Source organism: Alligator sinensis, unplaced genomic scaffold (genome assembly GCF_000455745.1).
Source record: "Alligator sinensis unplaced genomic scaffold, ASM45574v1 scaffold115_1, whole genome shotgun sequence".
NCBI lineage: Eukaryota > Metazoa > Chordata > Crocodylia > Alligatoridae > Alligator > Alligator sinensis.
Window position 1 is genome coordinate 2,669,407 of NW_005841895.1, and position 25,593 is coordinate 2,694,999.

General features: G+C 42.2%; 1 protein-coding gene across 6 annotated transcripts in view; it reads left to right on the plus strand.

Annotated features, from left to right (window-relative positions):
* The window catches only part of TSHZ2 (teashirt zinc finger homeobox 2), a 300,718-nt gene that overhangs the window by 185,500 nt on the left and 89,625 nt on the right, over positions 1-25,593 (plus strand). For 3 of the 6 annotated variants that reach the window (XM_014517193.2, XM_014517192.2, XM_014517191.2), the window contains exon 2: positions 51-3,488. In XM_014517193.2, the coding sequence (XP_014372679.1) occupies positions 51-3,121 (3,071 nt within the window). In that variant the 3' untranslated portion in view covers positions 3,122-3,488. Of the gene's footprint in view, positions 1-50; positions 3,489-25,593 lie in introns of those variants that run through there. The other 3 variants (XR_003092714.1, XR_001357572.2, XM_006018177.2) reach the window with 2 other exon arrangements.

A 25,593-nucleotide genomic window follows, 5' to 3' on the forward strand; every position in this document is an offset into this window, starting at 1 on the left:
GCTGTATTCTCCTGTAATGTGTTTTTTCATATATTGATGTTACATTTCAGGTTATGTCCAAGAGGAAGATTTAAAGGAGGACGAAGAAATAAAGGAGGAAGAAGAGGATGATGATGACAGTAATTCAACAGCCCAACTTCAGGGCAGCAATGATACTGGTACAGATGAAGAACATGAAGTGGGTCCCGAGCAGAAGGGAAGTTTTAGCTACCAGAATTCTCCTGTAAGTCATATATCCAATCAGGATGCAGAAAATGAATCACTATTAAGTGATGCTAGTGACCAGGTGGCAGATATTAAAAGCATTTGCTTGAGAGAGGCACATGATCCAAAAACCAATGCCCACCCTAAACCTCAGAATGAAGCACATAATTGCATGGATAAGATGACAGCGGTCTATGCCAACATACTGTCGGACTCTTATTGGACAGGCTTAGGGCTGGGTTTCAAGTTGTCTAACTCTGAGAAGAGGGGTTGCGACAACAGAAATGGAAGTAACAAAGCCGACTTTGATTGGCACCAAGATGCATTGTCAAAAAGCTTGCAACAGAATTTACCTTCCAGACCTGTCACCAAACCAAACCTGTTCAGTTCAGTCCAGCTCTACAGACAAAGCAGCAAAATGTGCGGAACTGTATTCACAGGTGCTAGCAGGTTTCGGTGCAGGCAATGCAGTGCTGCCTACGACACCTTGGTAGAGCTAACGGTCCATATGAATGAAACTGGTCATTACCAAGATGACAACCATAAAAAGGACAAGCACAGACCGACCAGCTACTCAAAGCCCCGGAAAAGGGCCTTTCAGGACATGGACAAGGAAGATGCACAAAAAGTCCTAAAATGTATGTTCTGCGGTGACTCTTTTGATTCCCTTCAAGACCTGAGTGTTCACATGATAAAAACAAAACACTACCAAAAAGTGCCTTTGAAGGAGCCAGTACCCACCATTTCTTCAAAAATGGTCACTCCAGCAAAGAAGCGTGTGTTTGATGTTAATCGGCCTTGTTCCCCAGATTCCACAACGGGATCTTTCTCAGACACGTTTTCTCCTCAAAAGAATGCAAATCTGCAGTTGTCATCTAACAACCGCTACGGTTACCAAAATGGTGCCAGCTACACGTGGCAGTTTGAGGCCTGTAAATCTCAGATTTTGAAGTGCATGGAATGCGGAAGTTCACACGACACCTTGCAGCAGCTCACCACTCACATGATGGTCACTGGCCATTTCTTGAAAGTCACAAGTTCGGCTTCAAAGAAAGGAAAGCAACTAGTTCTAGATCCTTTGGCTGTGGAGAAAATGCAGTCTCTGTCTGAGGTGCCAACCAACGACACTCAGGTTTCGAAACCATCCAGTAATGCATCTTCAGATTGCATAGCACCTGTACCCGAGCTAAAGAAAGAGAGTAAAAAAGACAAACTTGATGATATAAACAAAGATGAGAAAGTGGTAAAAACTGAAGAATATGAAGATGTCCTTCAGAAACCATTAGACCCTACCATGAAATACCAGTATCTAAGGGAAGAAGATTTAGAAGATGGTTCAAAAGGTGGTGGGGACATTTTAAAGTCATTGGAAAACACAGTGACGACAGCCATCAACAAAGCTCAAAATGGAGCTCCCAGCTGGAGTGCATATCCTAGTATTCATGCAGCTTATCAGCTCTCAGAGGGAGCTAAACCTTCTTTACCAGTGGGTTCCCAAGTACTGCAGATCAGGCCAACGATGACCAATAAATTGAGGCCCATTGCTCCAAAGTGGAAAGTTATGCCTCTGGTTCCTCTTTCAGCAAATATGTCCCAGTGCACTCAAGTGAAGAAGGAAATGGATGACAAAGAAGAAGTACAAAAGGACTATGCTAAAGAGAGCATCCAGCCTGACCCTGCCCAGCTCTGTCAGAGTGAAGGAGAAACTCCCCCCAAATCTGAGGCCTCTGTAGAGCCAAAAAAGACAGAGCCATGTCCCTTGAAAGAGGAGGACAAAACAAAAGAAGACACTGAGAAGGAAAAGACAAAACCCAAAGACTCAACTGTGTCTACCCTTAGCAATGGCTGTGCTGCCACAAACCACTCTTCTGAACTGCCTTGTATCAACCCACTGAGTGCCCTGCAGTCTGTATTGAATAATCATTTGGGCAAAGCCACCGAGCCTTTACGGGCCCAATCCAATTCCAGCCCCAGCTCGAGCACAATTTCTATGTTTCACAAACCTAATTTAAATATGATGGAGAAACCTGTTTTGTCACCTGCCCCAACCCCACCCAAGCCTGCAAATGTATCCAGGCATTATTTGTTTGAAAACAACGATCAGCCTATAGATCTGACAAAATCCAAAAGTAAGAAAGCCGAGTCAGCACAAGCACAATCTTGTACTTCCCCACCTCAGAAACATGCTTTGTCTGACATTGCAGACATGGTCAAAGTTCTTCCCAAAGCTACAACACCAAAACCTGCTGCGTCGTCTAGGATCCCGTCGATGAAATTGGAAATGGACGTCCGACGTTTTGAAGATGTCTCCGCAGAAGTTTCCACTCTGCATAAACGCAAGGGCAGGCAGTCCAACTGGAACCCTCAGCATCTCCTGATTTTACAAGCTCAGTTTGCTTCCAGCCTCTTCCAGACATCTGAAGGTAAATATTTATTATCTGATCTTGGTCCTCAAGAACGCATGCAGATTTCTAAATTCACTGGACTGTCAATGACCACCATCAGCCATTGGCTGGCAAATGTCAAGTACCAGCTGAGGAAAACTGGAGGAACAAAGTTTTTGAAAAACATGGACAAAGGGCACCCGATCTTTTATTGCAGTGACTGTGCATCTCAGTTTAGAACGCCATCAACTTACATTAGTCACTTAGAATCTCATCTAGGTTTCCAAATGAAAGACATGAACAGGCTGACTGTGGAACAGCAAACCAAGGTAGAGCAAGAAATCTCCAGAGTTTCAGTTCAAAGATCGCCTGAAACAATAGCTGGAGAAGAGGACACAGACTCTAAGTTCAAATGTAAGTTGTGCTGTCGGACATTTGCGAGCAAACATGCAGTAAAACTTCATCTAAGCAAAACACACAGCAAGTCACCAGAACACCACTCACAATTTGTAGCAGAAGTGGATGAAGAATAACTCTTAAGGTATGCATGCTCCAACTCCATAGTGAGTTTAAATTTCATGACTGTAAGGAGATCTCTTGAAGCACTTGTGCTTTCTTAAAAGTAGAAAACCGTGAAATGTAAAATATACTGATGCATTAGTCAGTTTAGATGTGCAGGTCCATTTTTACACTGCTCTGAAGAACAAAGCTTGCTAAATGCATTATTATATTGGCTTGTATTGAAAAGTTGCTTTTTTTGTAATGTTTTCAACCTAATTGTTGCCCCACTTTTCCACAACTCTATTTTCCTGTTTCTAAGAATTATTTTTTGTCTGCATACTATTCAGTTTAGCATGAACAGAGCAAATAAATGGCTACTCTTCTGCTTTCACAGCCATGTTTCCACCGTGTTTTTAATCCCTTCTCCTTCATAGTTCCAAGGACTGACTGACTTTTCTTCTTTCCATTGCTAATAAACCATCACATTTACTTTGGGAAGGGAGAGAAAGATAATGTAACTTTGATTATGGGAATCTCAATAATCCCAAATGCCTAGTCGCTTAAAACTAGGCTTTGGTCCATTTATTCTGTTAAGAACACTGAAATTCTTTTGATGATCTAAAACTTGGGTTTTGCTCTCCTTTGGGTAAGCAATGTTGTTTTGCATTGTATTTTATAATAGCTTCCCTCCCCAGTGATACTAGTAGACGTTCTTCTGAGTTATTTTGAGTAACCTTTTCACTCCTTCATCCCCATCCATTTGTTCTTTATTCTTGAATGCTCCAGGCCATGTTGTCAGCGTGATGCTAGTGCTCAGTTCAGTATCACCGTGCCATGCCCCATGTTCTCTAGTGAAAGTTTTGGGTGTAGATCAATGGCAAATATGGGGCTTTAAGATTCTTCATTGAGAGAATCAATAGCTTTTATCACAAGCTGAACCTTTGACAAAAAAACAGATTTCAGGATGCTTTTTGTACTAATGTAGCTATTTTCTTTGCTGAAGGAGATGCATAACTTGGAGTACAGTCACATCCAATGTTTATGATGTCTAATATACTGTTTAGCTGATACATAATTTATAGCATTTTTAATATTACTTAACTCCCAAACCTGACATTTCTTGATTTAAATTAATAAGAAACGCATCAATTGGAAGTCCAAATAGATGTTTCCAGTTCTGAAGTATTTGTAACCAGCAGGGCTGTGTGAATAATTCTCAACAAATAATGTCTTTGGAAAATTCAGCCTCCTTCTCCACTTGCAGACTATCCACAGGCAAATTAAAATTTCCTCCAATGCATTCTTTATTTGAATATCTTTTGGAATTTTTTACACTATGGATTGATCGTACATATTCAACAGGAAAGCTATTATGTGATTTGCCGTGTGAGCCATGTGATGTTATTGCTGTTCTCTGACAAGACAAGGGTATGAACACTCTGGGATGAATTCACTTTTGTGTACAGTTTTAACATTTGTTGGCTGCAAAGAGTCATCCAGCTTTTAAAATTTGCTTTCATCCCTATGCTCTCAGAGCTGGCACAAGCCCTCTTTATGGTTTAAGTCCTGTTACTTTGGAGTCATTAAAAAAATTATCAAGAAGGGAGAATTTGGGGAAAAGTAGTAAATAAAGCTATTACTGTACAACATAATCTTCACTATTCAAATATAATAGTTCTTAAGTTTTGCATAGGACATGTGCAGGCGTTCTGCATCATGGAAAAATGTACCCTTTCTAAACATCATCTTTAGATGTGAATGCAAAAGCGAGTTTCAGAATAAAAAAAATTAAAAGCTGCCAATATTCCTTGGTTGGAATCATCATTCACCTAACTTTAGTGCCCAGTTAAAAAATATATATGAATAAATGTCCTTTGTTTACTTGATCATAACTGATATTTTTCTACCTTGCCATTTCTTAATGATTCAAAATCCAAAAAATACCCAAATATTAAAAATGAAGAGAGACTGGGGGGAGAAAAAAGGAACCAGCCCTTTTTCACCACCGGAAAGCGTTCATTAAAGTGCTGACATTTGCATTTTTTTATACTAGTGATCCAGGGGGCAAACCAATAATTTGGATCCCATCAAACAAAAGCTATTTGCTCAATATATGACTTTAACAATTATTTTGGCATCTTCCTGACTTAATACTTGATGCATATTCACTGATTTGTGTCTAACATCCCTTTGTAAGGGTGGTATTATTAAAACAACTCAAATACACAACCATATATACACATTACTACTCTAAAGAAATCTGGAGACACAGACGTGTGTACACATTATTATTCTAATGAAATTTGGGGAATGGACTACACCAAAAGAAGTCTTTTAGAAATGCTCAGAAAAATGTGGGTTCTGAGTGGCAGTATATTTGCCAGCTTTACTAACCTGAGGTATGCCTACATGAAGAACACACAGCCTTATTAGTTTTTGGGTACCCAGAAATTGTCATCCCTTTAATACTCGCACATTTCTAATATATATCAGCATGCAGACTGTATCCTACCTTTGAAAGAATAAATTTAAAGTGTGATGACAGAGTGATAGCACTGTTACCTGGAACTATAATTTTAGTTGGTATGCATGATAGCACAAATTGTGTGAAATGATGGGGTATTTTGGATAGCACTGTAAAGATTTTATTACCATTTTTGAGCTCTTAGCTTGCCTAAATTCTTCTGACTATGCTAAAAATGTTGAGCCAGAAGTTTATTCATATGGGTTGTTTCCTGATCTCTGCAAGAAGACCAGGACAAATAACAAGGATTTTTAAAGCTTCCTTATCTTAAAAACAGCATGGTAAGGATTCAATATATATTCTAATTTTAGCATACAGTACTTCTTAAGGAATGTGCCAGCAGAAACTCATGTATTTAATATGTATGGTAATTGAAAAGTGTGAAGTATTTAAGAAAATAAATATAAAGCATACTTTGACACTTAAAATGCATAAATGTTTCTGCATTAATTGTATAAAATGTTGCATCAAAGCAGAAATAAACAAAATATAAGCGCTAATAAAAAATGCAGCAAAAAGAGTGGAAAAAAATTATCCAGACTATGGCAGTGATTAAAATATTTCCCATATTGAAAATGAAAGTTACTGTTGAAATCCATGTTTGAAAAATAAGGTATATAGTATTAAACATATAAATTCATGAAGGGGCAGACGGAAATACGAAAATGTGGGCGTGGTGTTTTTTAAAGACCTCAGTGGGGCTGTTTATCAGTGATTTGGAGTAAACTCCTGTTAAATGTAAATGTGTGTATATATCTGCTTTATAGTCATCTCTGCTTTTTGGTTTTCTTGAATTCTTCAAACCAAAATGTGTATAGTAGTATAATGTAACGTTATTTTCACTTTCTAAGTATCTGATGGCATTTTATTTTACCGGCTGCAAATTTTCTGTTGTTTTTGCTATTCTTCAAATGAAAGCCCATAAACATTATGGAGTGTTGCTTTAATTAGCTCAAAAATTCTGCTCGGTCTTATACCTTTAAAAACATTTGTTCATTTCTGCAGCCGAATTAGAAATACGTTTTCCTCTGGGAGGAGGATGTATATATAATCACGTACCTTGCCTTTAAATGCAGGTGATGACAGTGGCTGTAAACTGGTATATACAGAACTTCAGTATCAGATGCTGTATAGAATATTATTTAAAACTTTTTTTTTTTTAATGAGTCTTTATAAATTTAAATATACCAGGCTGGTGGGGAAGATTTCTTTTTCAAAAGCCCCTGGTAAGTAAACAAGCAGCTACCTGAAATGAACTAATTTGAAAGTAAGGCTGCTGCAAAACAAAAAATGAGTCATAATGATAAACAGTTTTTCTCTGTTTCCTCCTTTGTCTTTTTTTAACCATCAAGTTTAAAGCATCTACAGAGGTTTTTTTCTACTTTATAGGAGACAACTGACATTCTATGGTAAATGGAAGAAAGAGCAGAGCAGAACTGAAAATCCTCTAATGCACTGACACTAACTTGCCCTCTATTGTTGAAAATGAGCAGGCAATCATGATTGTTCATCAAATGGCTCCTAATGCAGTTAAAGCATTCAGCTATAATTTCTCCTTGCATTTATAATTACTGTCATAGACTGCACACCTCAGTGAGCAGATTAAAGCTATAAACTATTTAGCCGTAGCTTTAAGATGAGGAACTTGATTTGTCTGGCAGCAGTTATTTGTTAGAGAGCTTGACACTTCACATAAAAATGACTCAACTTGATGAAGAACAATGCAGTTTAAGCAATGCAGTGATTTTAAATCAGTCATTATACCACGCCCTGTAAGAATTGCAAAGCAATTTGTTAAATGATATATAGGACACATAGATAACTGTGTGTGTTAAGTATACCAAAATAGAAGATTCTTTTCCCCCTCCTTCTTTTTTGTGCATTTTATTTTCTCATCTCTCCTCTGAAACAACAGGAGTTGCATTGAATGTCATGTTCGGCTATTAGCCAATGTCAGTGTTACCTGGGACTAAGACGGTTGCTTGAGTCAGGTGCCCAGGACTGGGAATTAGAGAATTCAGCCCACTCTTCATCCTGCTCACCCCCATAACAACAAGCGCAAATGATTAATAAACTCAAGAGAATAGGGTGTCTTGGAGCATGGCTGCCTTTGTCATGCCATCAGTTTGTAAGCAGAATTTACCATCAGAATTGGTGGATGGAGACGCGGCATTAGACATTAGAGGAGAAGGCTCATTGCAAATGAAGGACCTGATCTGCAGTCATTGTTCAGCAGGCCAGCAATATTCAGACAAAATGCTGAGAAATCCATCTGAGACTAGCCAGCATCCAGGTGGTTAGGGCACTCACCTAGGCCATGGGAGAATGGCAGAGCAGAAGCTTGAATCTCCCACATCCTCCCATACATGCCCTAACCCCTAGGCGATTAGCTGTTCAGGGGTGGGAGGACCTCTCTCTCTCTGCTTTTCTTGCGTTCCATGTGAATGCTCTAACCCTGGGACTATTCGCTGTTCTGAGGTGGATTGGTAGCTCTCTTCTTGCAAAAAGAAACCTTGAGAAGGCCAAAGCAGCAGAACAGAAGACATTTTACATCTTGAAAATGTTCATGGAAAGGGAAAAGATTTCTACGTCACCCTGCTCCTGATTGTTTTTAAACTAACAAGAGCTGTTTTTGTGACTTGGATGGGAGCAGGATTGGATCTGGTGTTTTTTTTAAGGTACCTTAACACTGGTTTATATGACTTTTACAAACAAGGGTTATAGTGCTAATAAGATGAATTATTGTTATTTAACACTAACATCGCCTAGGGACTAGGGAGGTCAGCCTGCCTTGTCCTAGGCACCATGCGTAACATGTAGGAAATGACTTTCCATGCCCCCAAAATTATCCCCAAAATCAAACATTTTACATTCAGCAAAGAAGAGTCAATATTTAAACACTCCAGCCAGATCTTAAGGACTTTAGTTGGACCTACTTTCTCAAACATTCATTTCCAAAAGGCTATCAGTATCTTGCTTTTTGCTTGCCATGTCCACTCTTATTAAATGTTTCAGATTTCATGATCTATAGCAGAACATTTTTATCCAGTGCAATTTCATAGGAAGAATCCCTGAATCTTACTTGTATACTTACCACCTCACCAATCAAATAGCAAATAGCAGGAACAAAGGGAAAGGATAGGAGTAGCCACCAGCCCTCTAAAGTGTCTTTCAAGAAAAATAATTTATTTAAAATGAAGGTTCCATCTGTACAAACATGATGGAACACAGATGGAAGATGAAAAAAATACATACATGTGCTTTAATGACTAAAACGGGGGAGCGGTTATCATTATTTATTGCCATAATGTACATTTGGGGCCTAATTCTGTCTTACTGCAATGCACCTATGCAGTGTTGTCCACTGGCTTTCTTAGAGCTCTGCACCAGTATCTGTGCTAGCTGATCCTTGGTGCTGCTTCTGTACCACAATGGAGTTGCATATGATTGATACCAGCATAGCAGAGATCTGAATCAAGCCCTTTGTGTCCGCATTTTTTTCATCGCGTAGCAGCAGTAGAACGAGCAGTGCACAGAACACAGCCTCTTGTACAGATAGACGGGTTTATAAATGTGACAGTGTCTGTTTTAAGAGCATCATATAAAGGAAACAGCAGTGAATCAGGTCTTGCAGACTGTGAACAAGGGGCAGATTTTGCCATTCAGATACAGAACTGAACAGGATGATGCAAAGCTGCTAATCTTTGAGGAAGCCCTGGGATAAGTTAGCACCGCATCCATCATATGTTAGCATCCATCTAGCTGCTCTGCATGGGTTTTGTGTCTTGGGAGTACTAGCAGGGGCCACTGCCGTGTCTACCTTTGGCAAGTGGGTGTAAAGGAGAAGGCAAGGCTTCTTTCTTTGCCACGTTGTGCCAGAATGGGCAGTGCAATTTCCACTTACCAAAGCAAATCAGTATGGGCTTCTTGATCGTAATTTTTTCTGACAAAAATTGTATTTTCCTACAGATAATTGGATTTTTCAACAAAAGGTGTCTTCTTTCTGTGAACACTTCTGATTTTTTTCTGTTGAAAAATGAAATACTGGAAAACGACAGGAATGTTGATAAGGTGTGCCCTGGGAGTCGCATCTCACTCATCTCACATCCCCATTCTCTCCTGTGGGCTGGGCATCCCAGCCAGACTTCACTGCTCTAGATACACTGCAGCCATCCAAATCCCAAAATGTATTACATCCTCGCAGCATCGAAGAAGAGGTGGACTGACCAGGTACCTCAACCCAGAGAGGAGAATGGGGCAGTGGGGAACAAGCTCCCGTTTCTATAGGACACTGTGGCAACATTTCACTGAAACAGGTCTGGTTTTGACCCAAATACTTTGGGGGAGGGGGGTTATTTTTGATGAAGAGCTGGGATTTTTCAATGAGAATTTTTTATTTTTTTTGATATCCCGTTCAAGATATACGATGCCCTGAGACCTGGACCGCCTCTATGGCATCTGAGTACCATGGGGGGAGGAGGGGGCAGGTAGAAAGAAGACGAGAGAAGGAAGGGCAGTTGTGACCCACACCAGGGGCAGGGATGAGGGTTAGGAGCTCCCCGAAGCAAGGCAAAGGAGCAGGTGTCGAAAAATTAACTTCCCTGCGGTAATTTGCACATTTCCTCTAAAAATAATATGCAGCACTAGCATTCACAGGGGTGAATATATACAGTGTGGGGGGAGGGAGGGAAGGAAGTAGGGGGGATTGTCATGTTCTAATGAATACACTGAATATATCGAGATATATATTTTTTCATTTCAGAAAAGGTTCCATTAAGAGGGAGACAGCCCTAACATGTGCTTTGGCCCCTCATCAGATTTATGAGTATTTGCTCTGCTCTTTAATAGGAAACTCTGCAGCAACTGCCACCTCGCCTGCTCTCCCTGAGATACACAGTGGCTTCTCGGGGAAATGCACTTCATTATTAATGTGAATTTGTACATTTTTATGACACTGCTTGGGGGAAGGGGCAGGCAAAGATTTCTCAGTGATATATGCTCATTTCTAACCATTTATTGTCCTAGACAATCAAAGAACAATGATAAACATTGTTAAAGAAAGTGGAGGGTGCAGCACTGACACTTTCAAACGCAGAAGGAAGGGAGAGTTGTAGGTGGTTGAAATGTATTTTACTGGGCCGTTCTCTTTCACACCTTCTACACCATTTGGATAAGATCAGACAACAGAGCAATCTTTAAGTGCCAACTTATACATATTGCTTCCTTCTACCCATTCATTTTTCCTCTGGTCAAGAAAACAGATGCGTCATTTCCCCTGCCTTATAGCCTGGGGAAAGAAATGACACCTAAACCAGTATAAGTGATCAAGAACCAGTTTAAACTTGTAACAGAATCAAAGTTCAGTTCACATAGACCAGTTTCAAAATGGCTAAAACCAGTTTAAGATAAACCTGGATGGTTGTAGTATAACTCTTAACTGATTTAGGTTAAACCAGTCTATTGAACTTCTGTCCTAGATCCCCTCCTGACTCGAGTTACCTTGCAGTCCCCCAGTATCCCAGGATGCTTTGCAGGCCTCCCACAAACCTCCTTCACAGGGCATCCTGCTGCAACATGGCTCACGTTCCACTGCTCCAGCCCAGCATTTAGCTGGCCTCTTCCCCTGGCTGTCAGAGCTGACCCAGCAGCCTCTGGGTCTCTGCCTCTGTGCCCCAGCCTGTGTCCTCCCTGCACCTGTCAGCCCTGTGGGGAGGTGCGGGGGGACAGAGCCCCCTGCCCCAGCCCTGGCTGCTGAGCCCTGGTCTGCCCTGCTGCAGGGAGCTGAGGGGAGCCCCCCATCTCCATCTCCCATGTGGCTTGGCAGCTTGACTCTGCTATCGCCACAGGTGGGTGGGGGGAAGCATTGACCTCAACTCCCCAGGGCACGGCAGCCCTGGGCTGGAGACCCCAGGCCAGACTGGCAGAAGCCCTCCCCAAAGGTGCGATGCTTCCCTTTCCCCCCACCCCCAGCTATACAGACAGGCATCCAGCCTGGGGGCATGGTCCCCCGTCCCACCTGAGGCAGTGGCAGAACCAAGCCAATGGCTCACCGCTCCCTGGGCCAGGGCAGCCACAGGCTGGGGGGCCTTGGGCCATGCTGGGGGAACCTCGTACAGGGCTCCTCCCCATGTCCCCACACCTGGCTGCACGGGTATGGGACCAGCCCGAGGGAATCCTTCTCCCTCCCTCCTGTGACAGTGGTCGAGTCAAGCTGGGGGAAGAGGGGATTCCCCTTGGCTCCCCAGGGCAGGGTGGTCCTGGGCTGGGGGATTCTGGGCCTGGGTTGGGGGAAGCCCCCCTCCACACCCACCCCCCATGGGCAGACACCCATGGAGGGCTGGTACCAAGACAGGGGGGTCTTCCCTCCCTAGGAGGGGGACAACGGGGTTGGTGGGTTGAGTCCTTCTTACATCCTTTTGTCCGCCTGAATGTTTTGAACAAGTAAACACAGTTAGCTTTCAAAGCAACTCCAGCACATCAAAGGTGTGAAGACTATGAGCCTGCCCTGTAGTCTTCATTTTCCCTCCATCATCCTTACACTTTTGAAAGGGTCACACCACATGGCATTTATGCTCCTTCATGCATTCCCCAGAAGCTTTTGTGCTTGTGTGAGGTACCCAGGCTCCCAATACTCCTGTGGGGATGTTGGACTGTTTCTAATATAGGACTGGGTGGCAATGCACAGTTAAGCCCATAGCCTGCGGCTAAAAGTGAATAATTCCCATGCTTTGCATTCATATTTTACTCCCCAATACTAAGTATTCAGAGTCTTGTAATGGGACACATGCCCAGCAGTTGTGCATTGATATGTCTTTCTGTGACTTCTCTTCTCTGTTCTTAGTACTTCCTGGTCCTCAGATAAGAACGGGATTGTACTGTGCCCATTTCATACTAGCTACCTCTTTATTCCCCAGTCACAGGGACATATGCCAGGTGCAAAGTCCGAACTGCTGGTTAGGCAGCCCTGAAGGGTGCCCCCTATTCTGTGTTGGTAAAGCAATGGAAGGGAAAACCAGCTTTTAGTATCCTTGACATTAGGTCTCTCTCTGTCTTCCATATTATTCCCTGTACTAAGGTAAGTATAGGTGTACCAAACCCTGCACCCCAGGAACTGGTACAGGGAGCCAGCAAGGGAAGTTCACACTTTTTTATAGGGGATGCTGAGGATTACAGTCACAAGTCAATGGGCTAGGGAGAAAGGGACAGGTGAATAAACACTAACATTAAGATACATACACTTAGGATCCAGGTAACAGGTAATAAACAGTGACACTGTGTTGAAATCGCCCATGAACAGGTAACATGTAGGGAACGCTAAAACCATGGTATATACTTGAGAAATTTAAAACTGTCCCACATCTGTGAAGGGACTCAAACCAGTCTATGCATGCCAAACTTGTCATAGGTATAGAACGGTTTCCAATCACTTACACTTCCAGTTACTTGAAATACCAGTTACTTGAAATGGCTGAGTCACATAGATGGTGTGATATTATCCTAATAGTTACGTTTGCTTAGAAGTAGGATGCTTTACCGTCTCCAGTATCTGCACTCTTTATATATGCTTGTAAACTAAGCCCCAGACAGCAAGTTATACCAACTCTTTCAGTATATCATTGTTTATTAGAAACGCACTGGTCTGAAAATCTGGTGTCTTGAACCCCAGTTGCTACCAGCTTTCTCTCTATGGGCTTGTTGGATTTATCTGGGTACTGGATTAAACCATAAATGACAGGAGTAGAGTCCTATTGCCTATGGCAGCATGGGGGGCCTGTTTCACCACTGCTTTGCACACTGTATTATTTTTTTTCCTGTGCAAAGTGGATATTAAGCTGCCATGGTAGTATGGTGCTGTTTTGTGCCTACTTTATACTCAATTATCTTAAAGTGCACTTTGCATGCATTGTGGTGCAAGCTACTGGTGACTCAAGACCCATCTCTTCCATGTCTAGACAGGCAGAAGTGAGTGAACTGTTCTGTAATTCACTTCTCAACTGGTCAGCTATGTCTGCCGTCCTCTCATGCCTTGTATGCCTTTCTCTCAGAGTACTGTGAGGTAGAGGACTGGAAGGGGAGCTGTTTAGCCTATTTAATAAGCTGGGAGTGGTTTTATCAATCCAAGAGACTCATTATTTTTAATGCTCCCAATGTGATGGCCTTATTTTATAAATCAAAAATAAGCTCTCAACATTTTCCAAGGGGATTAAGGAGAAAGTTTCTCCATCCATATTTCAAGTATGAAAAAATACCAGCAAGATTAATAAGTGTAGCCAAGATGTGTGTAAAGGAACAACCTGTAATTTGTTTTCCCTGTACCATATGTTTTCTGTATCCCGCACCTCCCACATATAAATTGTATGGAATAATGTGAGGCGTACACATTACTCAGGATTATTAAATCATGCCCTTTGTATATGGGAGGACTTAACTTAGATAGAGTTGAACCACTGTTTTTTTTGCTTATTCTGGATTCATAAAGTGGCAAATTAAAGATCCTACTGTGCTAGGCTTCATGTTACTCGGTTTTAATTTAATTTATCTCTCTGATTCTCTCCGTTCCCCCTCTCTTTGAGTTCCATCAGTAGGTGGTCCAGACATCAACTAGAAGATTTACTGACAGGACTAAATGTATGAACACATTGTTTTTGCAATATGATTTAATGACCTTTTTGGCATTCCCAGGGCTGTTGAAATCTCCCATAATTATTCCCTTTGGCGGCAGAGGCTCCTGTTGATCAGGTGAAAGCTGATGCAAATGTCAAATGTCAATAAATTTGCAATCCATAAATGTAACTACTTGGTGCCAGAGCGAGACAGGGTTAACCAGAGTGCAGCAACAGACACCTAAGTCAGAGGCAAGATCAGATTGTTGTGAACAAAAAAAATGAAAATAAAAGAAATGTCAAATCCAAATATGTTACACACAGCCTTCACCCACTACTTCTATTCCTGACTCTCTTCTTCCTGCATGGTTTTCTGCATCATAGATCAGCACTTAGGAACCCTAACAACCTCCGAGCTATGGAAGGGCTAATACATATTACAAAGATCTAATGGAAAAGGCATGCTGGCAAAAGCGCCATCATGAATATATAGCTTATGCTGATGAAAAGACTTAATTTGCTGCTATTGTTTAACCACCTCCCCAAACTATGTACACTACACAGACGAAGGGACTCTCTTGCTGATAGAGGTTGTATCAACATAAGTAGAATTTGCCAGCATAGCTATGTCAGTCACCCATGTGATTTCTTCATGATGATAACACATAGCTATGCTGGCAAAACTTTGGACTGTAGAACTGGCTCAGGCCTAGAGAAGTTGGTGTCTGCCTGGGACACCATAGGAAGAATGATCTTGTGGATAAAATATGGGAAGTCCATCATTGATTCACCCTGTAACAACAGGACTTCATTTGTCTGTGCCTCCTTTCCGTATAAAATGGACATACTTACCTAATCACTGGCACTGTGAGGCTTCAAGGCCTGTTTTTTCAAACACATAAGCTGAACCACAAAATCCACCAGATTACTTATATTGAATAAGGTGTTACAGAAATTACTTATTTTTATTTGTAACATGCTTTGGAATGGAAGGTCGAATAGAGTTGTGAAGCATTACTACCATTATTTTATATTGTTATAAAAAAGACGTGAGGACCAATAGCATAATTTCCCCAGAGACTTTCCTTAAGACCTTCCACTTTGACCTTTGGGTCTGAAAAGCCCCACATTGTTTGACATTGAAAAAAGCAAATGTGTGAACACTGTGCCCTGTTCATTTGCACTTTGAACATGCTCAGGCTGAGCACAGTTGAACTGGAAAAGAGGGTAGCAGCTAAAGTACTGGGAAAATACAGCAGAGGCATTTACTTAATAACTCAAGTAATTCCTTTAGCTCACCTTGTAGAGATTTAACCTTTGAATGAGAGAGTCCCTAGTTCAAGATCCAGAGTCTCCTCTGTCCTTGTGTTAATTTTTAAATTATATATCATTGTTGAGAAGCCCTTGTGTTGAGCATTACAGGCTATTTTTCATGTCTAAAATGGGGAATTATAACTGAACATTAGCTATCACCTATAAATCACACCGAACAAAGTGGCATCTGCAGCTACTCAGTAACAGAAAGGAAGAAATGTAGCCTGTGTAACATAGGGGAGAGGGGAGCCACCATCATAGCAGAGATAACTGTGATTTGAAAAAGCTGTAAACTCATTCAGACTGTGATGCTTTGGATATTGAGCTTTCTAGAGTCTGCTGGATAGGGACTGACCATGTAGCTTTCCAAGTATTTTGCTCACAGACCAAGAAATGCAGCATCTCTGTACAATCCTGCCCCAGATTGTGGCAGGGGCTGCTGACAATGCTACATTATCTTAAATAATAACAAACTTCTGCAGGACTCCTCTATCCCAGTCCTTAATTCCTCTGTCTTGAGAGAGGTTCCAGCATTTCTTGTATCCTCAGTGGAGTTAATGAAAGCCACCTGCCCCACTGTGTCAGCACAAATTCTCCTATAATTTCATGCAGGGTTTTAGCACCTGAACACAGGGTGACTCAACAGGGCCTGTGGAGTCTGCCTCCATGCGGACTGGGACTCAGCTTGGCACAAAGGGGACAGAGAAAGGCACAAGCCACCTGAAAGCTCTGTGCCAACACAAAGATCACTTCCAAATAATATAGCACCTTTACTTGAATAAGATTATAGTCATAATGGCTTGTGGTATTTTGCTTAGACTGTATCTGCTTCTTTCCCAGAGTTGAGGAAGGGCCTTCTATGCCCAAATATTTGCTAACATTTTCCAACTATACTGTTAGGTTAATAAAAGAGAGCATCAAAAAACCCTTTGCTGCTTGCATGTTTTCTGGATCATCACAGCTCCAATGCACCAACCCTACATGGGGGAAAGGGTCCATGGCAGATCCTGGAGTTCTTGGGAGATATTAAATATGATCAAAGGAGTCAATTCTGTATAAGACTAGTAGCCCCACAAAATTTGGCAAAAGAAGTCAGGATAACAACGATCTCTTCCTGTGTACTTGAATAGCACCTATGACATTGGGCCCTGAAGCTGCCTAGGGAGTCTAGACACCCATACAATATAAACAATAAATAGTAGTAAGAAAAAGCCAAGTCCTACAGGCACCATATTTCAGCATGAGTTCCTGGAGGTCTCCTACTATGTTCTGTGCTGTCCATCTGTTCACAGACTCCTCAAACCAGAGATCATACAGCCTTCTGTTGTGCTTGTATTGTGCCAATCATGCTGGCAATGCTTAAGATAGTTGTATCTACCACTAGTTAGGACGGTTTTGCTCTTGGATATAAGCTTCTTAAGGAACATGGGCTTCCTTGACGAAGATTTATTTACATGAAGCATTTTTAGATAGGACAGCATAGTGAGAGCATTTTTCATAGGTAAAGAAAGCATCCTAGCGGGAGGTGGTGTATCTACTAGTTAGCACAAGTGACAGGGTATCAGGATAGCTGGGTTCTGTTCCTGATTCTGCTGCTGACTCACCGAGTGGCACTGGGTAATTTCCTTTATTGCTGTATTCCTCGGTTTCCCTTTCTAATGGATGCATCTATGCTGTAATTCATGCAGCTACTAAGAATGTATGTGTAACAAAGTGTCTTGAAAGCCTCAGACACGAGGAGGTATTCAAATACAGCATTTTAGTATTGATAGACTGATAGTTTACTTCTGTGGAGTGTGTCACTACTAGAGACATGGACATTTCCCTGTTCACTTCTTTGTTCCCCACAGGTTCCCTACAATCTCTGGCCATGCTTAAACAGGCTGTTGCTGCACAAGAAAGCATTTGAGCACCTGTTGAAGTCCCACTGACATGCTTAAGGATGATATTTTTGTTCTATGTTTGTGCAGTGCCTAGCACAGTGGGGTTCTGGTCCATAATTAAGGCTCCTAGTCATCAATAGTGGCAGCCTTTTATAATCTATATTATAATTATCATAGGTGCTGATTAGAAACTAATTTAAGAACATTCTTAAGTGCTTTGCTGAATTGAGGCCTGCATGCTATATGTTTATTAAGCCGTTCAGCAATAACTTAGGCAGCTGAGAATTGTTGAGGGCCCGGTTTGTCTAATTGTGTGTCTAAATCATAGTTGCACCATGTTTCAAAGTACTAACATTACAAGCTACTTGCAGTGACTTAGGTTATATGGTCAAAGTCCTGTTGATGGTCAGCGTGTATCGTAAAATTGAAAATTACAGCTTACACCATAAAGCTACTGCCTCAAATTTATTATATATCGCTGCACAACACGCAAATTAAAACTAGACGCAGTATATGCCCAGACTTTAATGTGAACGGAGGATGAAATATTTTCTTCCCAATTCATTGGTACAAGTTCCCTTCAGAGCAGAATTAAATCACCAAAGTAGAGAAGGGCATGGGGTCCAATCCTACCTGGTGCTGAGCTCCACCAGTGCTGCCTGACTTCACTGGGAATCAAGGAACACTGCACCCTGTAGGATCAAGCCACATGGTTTCTGATCTCACCTTTCTGTACGGCACATCCTACATACAAGAAATGAGCTCTCAGCAAAATCCTTTTTTATTATTCTTCATAAAGAAGACTGTGAAAAGCAAAATAGGGGAAAGAGAGCAGGGGCTCTTATTTACACTGATGTAAATCAGGAGTACCTGCTCTGGAAGTCCACTCAATTACACCGTCTCCACTCGGACATTAGACCAGAATCAAGCCCTATCCCTGGAAGAAAGGAGTGAAATATCTTACAACGGTGTGTCCAGGAGCCTGCTAAGCTTCTTGTAGAGTTGCTGTCAGTATGCCCAGGGCAGGAACATATTTTTTTTTTCTTACTGTTGTACATAAGGGCTCTGCTGCAGCCGACAACATGAAATGTGTTAGTTCAGTTTGTTCAAAATGGAGTGTGTTTGTTAAGTGTTGCCTCTTTGATGTTGCACTGCCATCTCCATCTTTGTCATCATTGCCCATCTTTTTCAATCTAATGAACTCAAACCATCAGTGCAACTTAAGTTCGGCTGTCTGTTCTTGCATAGTTAATATTAAAAATGTACTAACAGTGTGGCTGCGAAATCAAATTATGCACATAAATATGCTGGCATAGCAGAGGAGGCGGCAGAAGCTGAAGTTAGCAACATTGATGCCAGTTCACATTTGCAAATCAACCGTCAATCTGTCATTAAACATGTTATCAAATGATGATAAGTGTATGCTTCTTGCTTGCATTGGCGCGCTTATTCCCGATGTTGATGTGCATTAATGGGATAATGTGCATTAACATAGTCTTGCTTGGATGAACACAAAACATTTTTTATCCGTCTCAGTTTGTTTCCCCCTGTGGCCCCCAAGTAAGTGTTTTGTGTTATCAAATTGCCAAAAAATGGGAAAACACATTACTTTTAATTAGCAAAAATCTTCAGTCATTTTTTTTTTTTAATTTTTATCCGGACTAACTCCTGTGTGTTGGCAATTGAAGAAAAAAATAGAAAAGCACTCCACTGTCTTCTTTAAGTAAAACGATTAATGTCAGAAACTCAGAGACTGACAATTATGTGCTGTCTTAATGCACTGGCCTTTCATCTGCAGTCCTTGCTTTTGACAGGAGTGATGGTTTCAGTTCAGTGATATGAAAGGCAGGAAAGGAAATGATCTCAGGCATTGCCAGCCCGTTGTGTGGGGCTGCACTCAAACACAGCAAACAGTCCTTGAGCTGGCTTCATTTACCAGGTTTACATATCGAGTAGGCAAATACTGGATGTAGAGATATAAAAAAAAGTGTTGCTGTTCTGGGAGGGGACTGAATTTCTGAAGGAGCTTCTTATTTGATTGTCTAACCGTATCGAACAGCACTGTGTATTCACACTGCCATTCATGCTGCGTGCTCCCAATAATCATTCAGAGGAAAAAAAAATTCCTTCATTGGAGAGGACAAAAAGTGGCTGAAAGCGCAAAAAAAAAAGCTTGCTAGTAATTCATTGTAAACCACTGATTTGCATACCTCATACCTTATGTCTCAGTAATACTGGCCTAATAGTGACGGTTCCAGTAGCAGACATTTACAATTTGTCACCTGGTCACTGGTTGCTACTGAGGGAGCAAGTGCCTTAGGAACCATTTGATTAATAATTAATAAACCCAGCTGCTCTGATTTGGCAACTAATTATCAACTGGAACTAGAGAAAACCAGTAAAAAATTCTACTGGAAGTCCCACCATGGATATGGTCCTGTTCTAGGAAGTGCTAAGTGCTCTCAAATCTGATTGCACTTGGCTGGATGCAACAGGAATTGTCCACATGCACATCCTTTGTTGAATGGACCCCTAAGAATGAGACCTGTTGATCTGATTCCTATTAGAGTTGATAGGATTTCCACAGTTGGCTTAAATTCATAGAAACATAGAAAATAAGGGTTGGAAGGGACCTCAGGAGGTCATCTAGTCCAACCCCAACTAGATCATGCTAGCCAGAGCTTTATCTAGCCAGGCCTGAAAACCTCCAAGGATGGAGAGTCCACAACCTCTCTGGGTAACTTGTTCCAGTTCTTTTCTACCCTCCTTGTGAGGCAATTTTTCCTAATATCCAGCTTAAATTTGCCTTGCCAGAACTTGAACCCATTGCTCCTTGTTCTGTCATCTGCCCCCACTGAGAACAGTCCAGCTCCATCCTCTTTGAAACCCCCCTGAAGGCTTGTAGTAAATCTCCGCCTCAGTCTTCTCTTCTCCAGACTTAATAAGTCCAGTTCCCACAGCCTCTCCTCATAAACAGGAAAACCACAGAAAAACAGTGTAAAACATGGATTTTCTCTTAAGGAGAAAAAATGCAGGTATTCTTGTTTAAAAGAGAAAAAACACAGGAAGTGGTGGGTTTCCCCTTACAGGCTGGCAGAGCTCCAGCCTGCTAGGCGCTGGGGGGAGTGGGAGGAGGGTGATCAGGCAGTGGGCACCACGTGGCAGTCAGGCACATGAGAGCAGCTCCCTGCAGGGAAGTCAGGACCTAGGGCTTGGGGCCTGGGCAGAAATGCATGGCTGCAGACCCAGGTGAAGAACAGGATGGAGCTGTGGGTGCTTTGTTTGGGGGGTGCCTGGGGAGCTGGATCCCTGCCGCTGCATGCCCTGCCGGAGTGGGCATGAAGGGTACATACCCTCCAGATCTGTGCACAGGGTAGGGGGTGGCTGCAGTTTGGGGCTCCCCACCCACAGCCCAGCAGGTGGGACCTGGCACAGCAGGGCAGAGCGGGACATGGTGGGGTGGGGCAGCGATGCTTAGTGCCACCGCCAGGAGCTCTGTGCCATCACAATGAGGAACCCCAACCCTCCTGGCAGCAGCAGGTGTGACGGCATGGAGTTGTGTCCTCCGCTGCTGCCGGACAGGCAAGGGGTGCCTCATCATGGTGGTGTGGGGCTCCCAGAGGTGGCACTGAGCCTCCCCACCCCACCCCACTGTGCCCTGCTGTGCCAGGCCCTGCCCACTGCACTGCTCACTGGGCTGCCTGCAGCTGTCCCCCCATGGCTCTGTTCCAGCTGTGCTGCCCACAGGGGAGGGGGAGACAGGCTCTGCACTTCACTCTGGCTTCAGCAGCTACTGCCTTCCACAGTAGCTGTTTCTGTCCTAACTGTAGGACTTTGCACTTGTCCTTATTGAACATGAGATTTCCTTTTGTCCAGTCGTCCAATTTGTCGAGGTCTCTCTGAGTCCTAGCCCTACCCTCCAGCATATCTACTACACCCCTCAGCTTGGTGTCATCTGCAAATTTGCTGAGGGTGTACTCTATGCCATCTTCCAGGTCATTGATGAAGATATTGAACAAAACCAGAACCAGCACCAAACCTGTAGAACTCCATTTGATACCAGCTGCCAACCAGACATACTACCCTCTGACCCAGCCAGTTTTCTATCCACCTTGCAGTCCATTCGTCCAACCCATACTTCCTTAGCTTGCAAGAATGTTGTGGGAAACTATATCAAAAGCCTTCGTAAAGTCAAGGTATATCACCTCCACTGCTCTTCCTGTATCCACAGAGCCACTCATGTCATCATAGAAGGTAATCAGGTTGGTCATGCATGACTTGTCCTTGGTGACATGTCCTTGCTGACTGTTCCTAATCACCTTCTTCTTTTCCATGGGCTTAGAAATGAATTCCTTGAGGACCTGCTCCATGATTTTTCCAGGGACTGAGGTGAGGCTGACCAATCTGTAGTTCTCAGGATCCTTTTTCTTCCTTTTCTTAAAGCATGGCACTATATTTGACTTTTTCCAGTCATCGGGTACCTCTGCCAACTGCCACAAGTTTTCAGAGATGATGGCCAGCAGTTCTGCAATCACATCAGCTAAGTCCCTCAGCACCCTCAGGTGCATTGTGTCTGGCTTCGTGGACTTGTACAGGCTCATCTTTTCTAAATAGTCCTTAACCTGTTCTTTCAGCACTGTTGGCTGCTTACTTTATCCCCAAACTGTGCTGCCAGGTGCTGTAGTCTGGGAGTTGACCTTGCCTCTGAAGACTGAGGTGAAAAAGGCATTGAGTACTTCATCCTTTTCCACATCCTCTGTCACTAGGTTGTCTCCTCCATTCAGTAAGGGACCCACACTTTCCCTGATCTTCCTTTTGTTGCTGACATACTTGTAGAAACCTTTCATGTTACCCTTTGTGTCCCTTGCTAGCTGCAACTCCAATTGCACTTTGGCCTTTCTGATTTCATCGCTGCATGCCTGAGCAATACTCTTATGCTCCTCCTTAGTTGTTTGTCCAATTTTCCACTTTTTGTAAGCTTCCTTTTTGTGTATTTTAGCTCACTGAAGAGCTCCTTTCTAATCCAAGCTGGTCTTCTGCCATACTTGCTAGTCTTTCTGCACGTTGGGATGGTTCATTCCTGCACCTTCAGTAAGGTTTCTTTAAAATACAACCAGCTCTCCTGAATGCCTGTCTCCCTCTGACTAGCATCCCAGGGGACCCTGCTCATCAGTTCCCTGAGTAAGTAAAAGTCTACCTTTCTGAAATACAGGGGTGTCTATACATGTGCTTCAAGGTGGGGGGGGAGCGCTTTAATTAGAGAGCTGCTTTAATTAAAGCACCTGCAGCGTCATGTGTATTCAGTGTCCAATGCTTCAAAATGGTGGTGGGGATGCTTTAACTAAAGCTTGTTTGATGAGCTTTACATAAAATTCCCCTGCCACCATTTTGAAACGTGGGAACACTGAATACTCATGACACAGAGGCTGCTGGAGCATGCTAATTAGCACGCTTCAGCAGGCTCATGGCAGACTCAGTTAATCTAATTAGCATGCATTGGAGCAGAGCTCCATCACAGGTATAGAAGCCCTTGGGTCCTTACTCTGCCACTCTCCTTCCTTTGGGGCAGGTTAAGGCCCAATAATTTCTTTCGTTTATAAGATGCTGCCTCTAAGGGTCATAGAATCATTACAAAATACTTTAAAAAACAGCCCTGTGGAACTGCTTTAAAATCCATTTCTGGATATACATAATCAGGTATAATAATGATACCTTAACAGGTCTATGCAGCAGGTCAGCAGCCAGGGCATCAATGGAAACCACTGATGAAATCCTGGCCCATTCCAAGTAAACAGGAGTTTTTCCATGAACTTCCCTAGGATAAGGATTTCCCTGTTGGAGTTCTTGAGTCAGGACAAGTACACATTCCCTTTTGCAAAGTTATAAATTTCTTCAATCTATGAAAAAAAAATCCCCAAAATGTTTTAATTACAAAGCTAGGGATGAAAACAAAAACACGAGCAATAGCATAATTATTTAAAGTCTGTTCCATTGAAGTTGATGAGGGCTTTTTCATTGACTTCAATGGATTTAAAATCAATCCCTTAAAATGTTTTCTTTTTAGGGTATGAATTAGAAAATGGGACTTTTGTTGAACTTTTATCAAGATGTCATATGCCTTTAAGTGCTTTAAGACTAGGAGATTTTTTGTCATATAATGAAAGCTAATAAATTACTCTTACATTTGCTGTTACTAAGTGGTCATGAAATTATTTGACAGAAGTAGACCAAAGCAAAGAACTCATTCTGGCTTGGAGCTATAATCAAATCAGAAAATCTCTGCTTTCGTTGTGTGGGGAATCATTATCAAAGGAGTTTACTGCCAGGTGTTACTGCTTATAGGTAGCTCCTAATTTCACTGACAAGAGGAACATAACTCAGATGGGATGAATCTTAAGTTTTGATCCTGCAAGGCACAAGGACCTTGGGAGCTGAGACATGGCTATAGATAAGGACGTGGGCGGCAAGGAGGTGTGTCGCACAGTTTGAGGATAAGAGACCCTGGGGGAAGCAGAAGAATGTGTGTACAGAGAGCAAGAGGTCAGGATGAAAATAAGGTGCAGACAACCAAGGGGCATTGAAAGGTCTTGGGACAGTCATGAAAACTTGGTGCAAGGAACTGTGTGATTGGTATAAATTGGATAGATGGTGTGGTGAGGAATTGACTGGATTATTTAGCTGTTTGTTTCCAGACTTTGAAAAGTGGAAAGAGGCGTGATTTTAGTAGTCAACACCTACACTTTTTATCTTGCCCTTCTGGCATGCCTCGCTCTAAGCTCCTTTCTTTCCTTCTCTCTCATATTCTCTCTTCTCTCTTATACTTTATCCTCTCTCTTATATTCAGTAGCTGATTTTCCATCGCTTTGAACCTTGCAATTGCCCTACAGCACGGGCAAGGCAATGGAGAATCAAACTCTTCATGGCTAAGCACAGGCCTGCAACTTTGATCTGAGCAAGCCGTGAACTTAGGAAAGTCTGGATCTAGATTCCTGTCCTTTTGATGTGAACCCTTCTCTGCTTAGAATGAATATATAAATGTACGAATTGGTTAATTTTCAGTAAGGGGGTTGAAGCTGCTCTCTTATTGCTAAGTAATAGTATAGTAAAGGGAATGTGCCGTGGGGGATTAGTAACAACAGGGTTATTCTCTTTACCTTCTTATCCCATCCTTTGTAAAGTTATTCTTGTTCCCATGTCTCGATCTGTCTGAGGCCTAATTCTGGAGTGTTTTCAGTCTTTGAAAATGGCAAGTAATTAGTCAATATGTTTTCACCATATGTATCAAACTCAGTAAAGAGGCAACCATTGGCCTTTGTCATGGCACAGTAAGCGTTTTCTCAGCACTTCAAGTTATGCTGTATGTGGTGGTGAACGCCAAAGAATTTAATGAGAAATTGTATAACATATCATTTGATATAATAATTCACAGTTCACTGCAGTTCACAAATTTGGGGCAAGTCTCTGTTTGGCTTTCCAGCATCCATGCTGTTCATGCTATGGATTCTCCAGGCTGTGTCAGACAAGTAGAGCTTGGTTCCACACTTCCCGGCTCTTTGTGTACATATATGCCCCCATACAAAGCACTTGTAAAAAGCTACTGAATCAAAAGAGTCCTATTTTACAACTCCTTGAAGTGAATGCCTACATAAACACAGTGGAGATTCATACCCACTCTTTCATTCCAATACTTATTTTCCCTCCTTACTCTGCTATTGAGCCAATTCTTTGCTGATGAAGCATTTAGCTTTAATTGTGTCATTATAAACTGAAGTTGGCAAACTGGTTTGTGAACAAAGGGGCAGATTCTCAACTCAGTTCTGCTGACTAAAACCTAGTATAATTTCAGTGGAAGTGAATGGAGTTGCTCTATTTTCATACTAGAATCAGAGATGAAAATATGGGTTTTCTGTCTTAGTCTGAATACCTTCCTAACTCACCACCTTCAGCTATCCATTGGATAATGGGCCTGAGGCATTTCCAGTTGACTTTATATATGGAATTAGTACACCCTTCCTTGCATTGTAAGCATGGGACAATATACATCATCTAGGATCTGTCAAAGGGGCTCTTAATTTAGCATCAGTTCAAGAGATTCAGAATTCTTAAAGTGCCTTTGTCATGTATCTGAAAACTTCTAACATCAGGAATCGTATTAAGAAGCTCAGTTAGGGCATTTATAC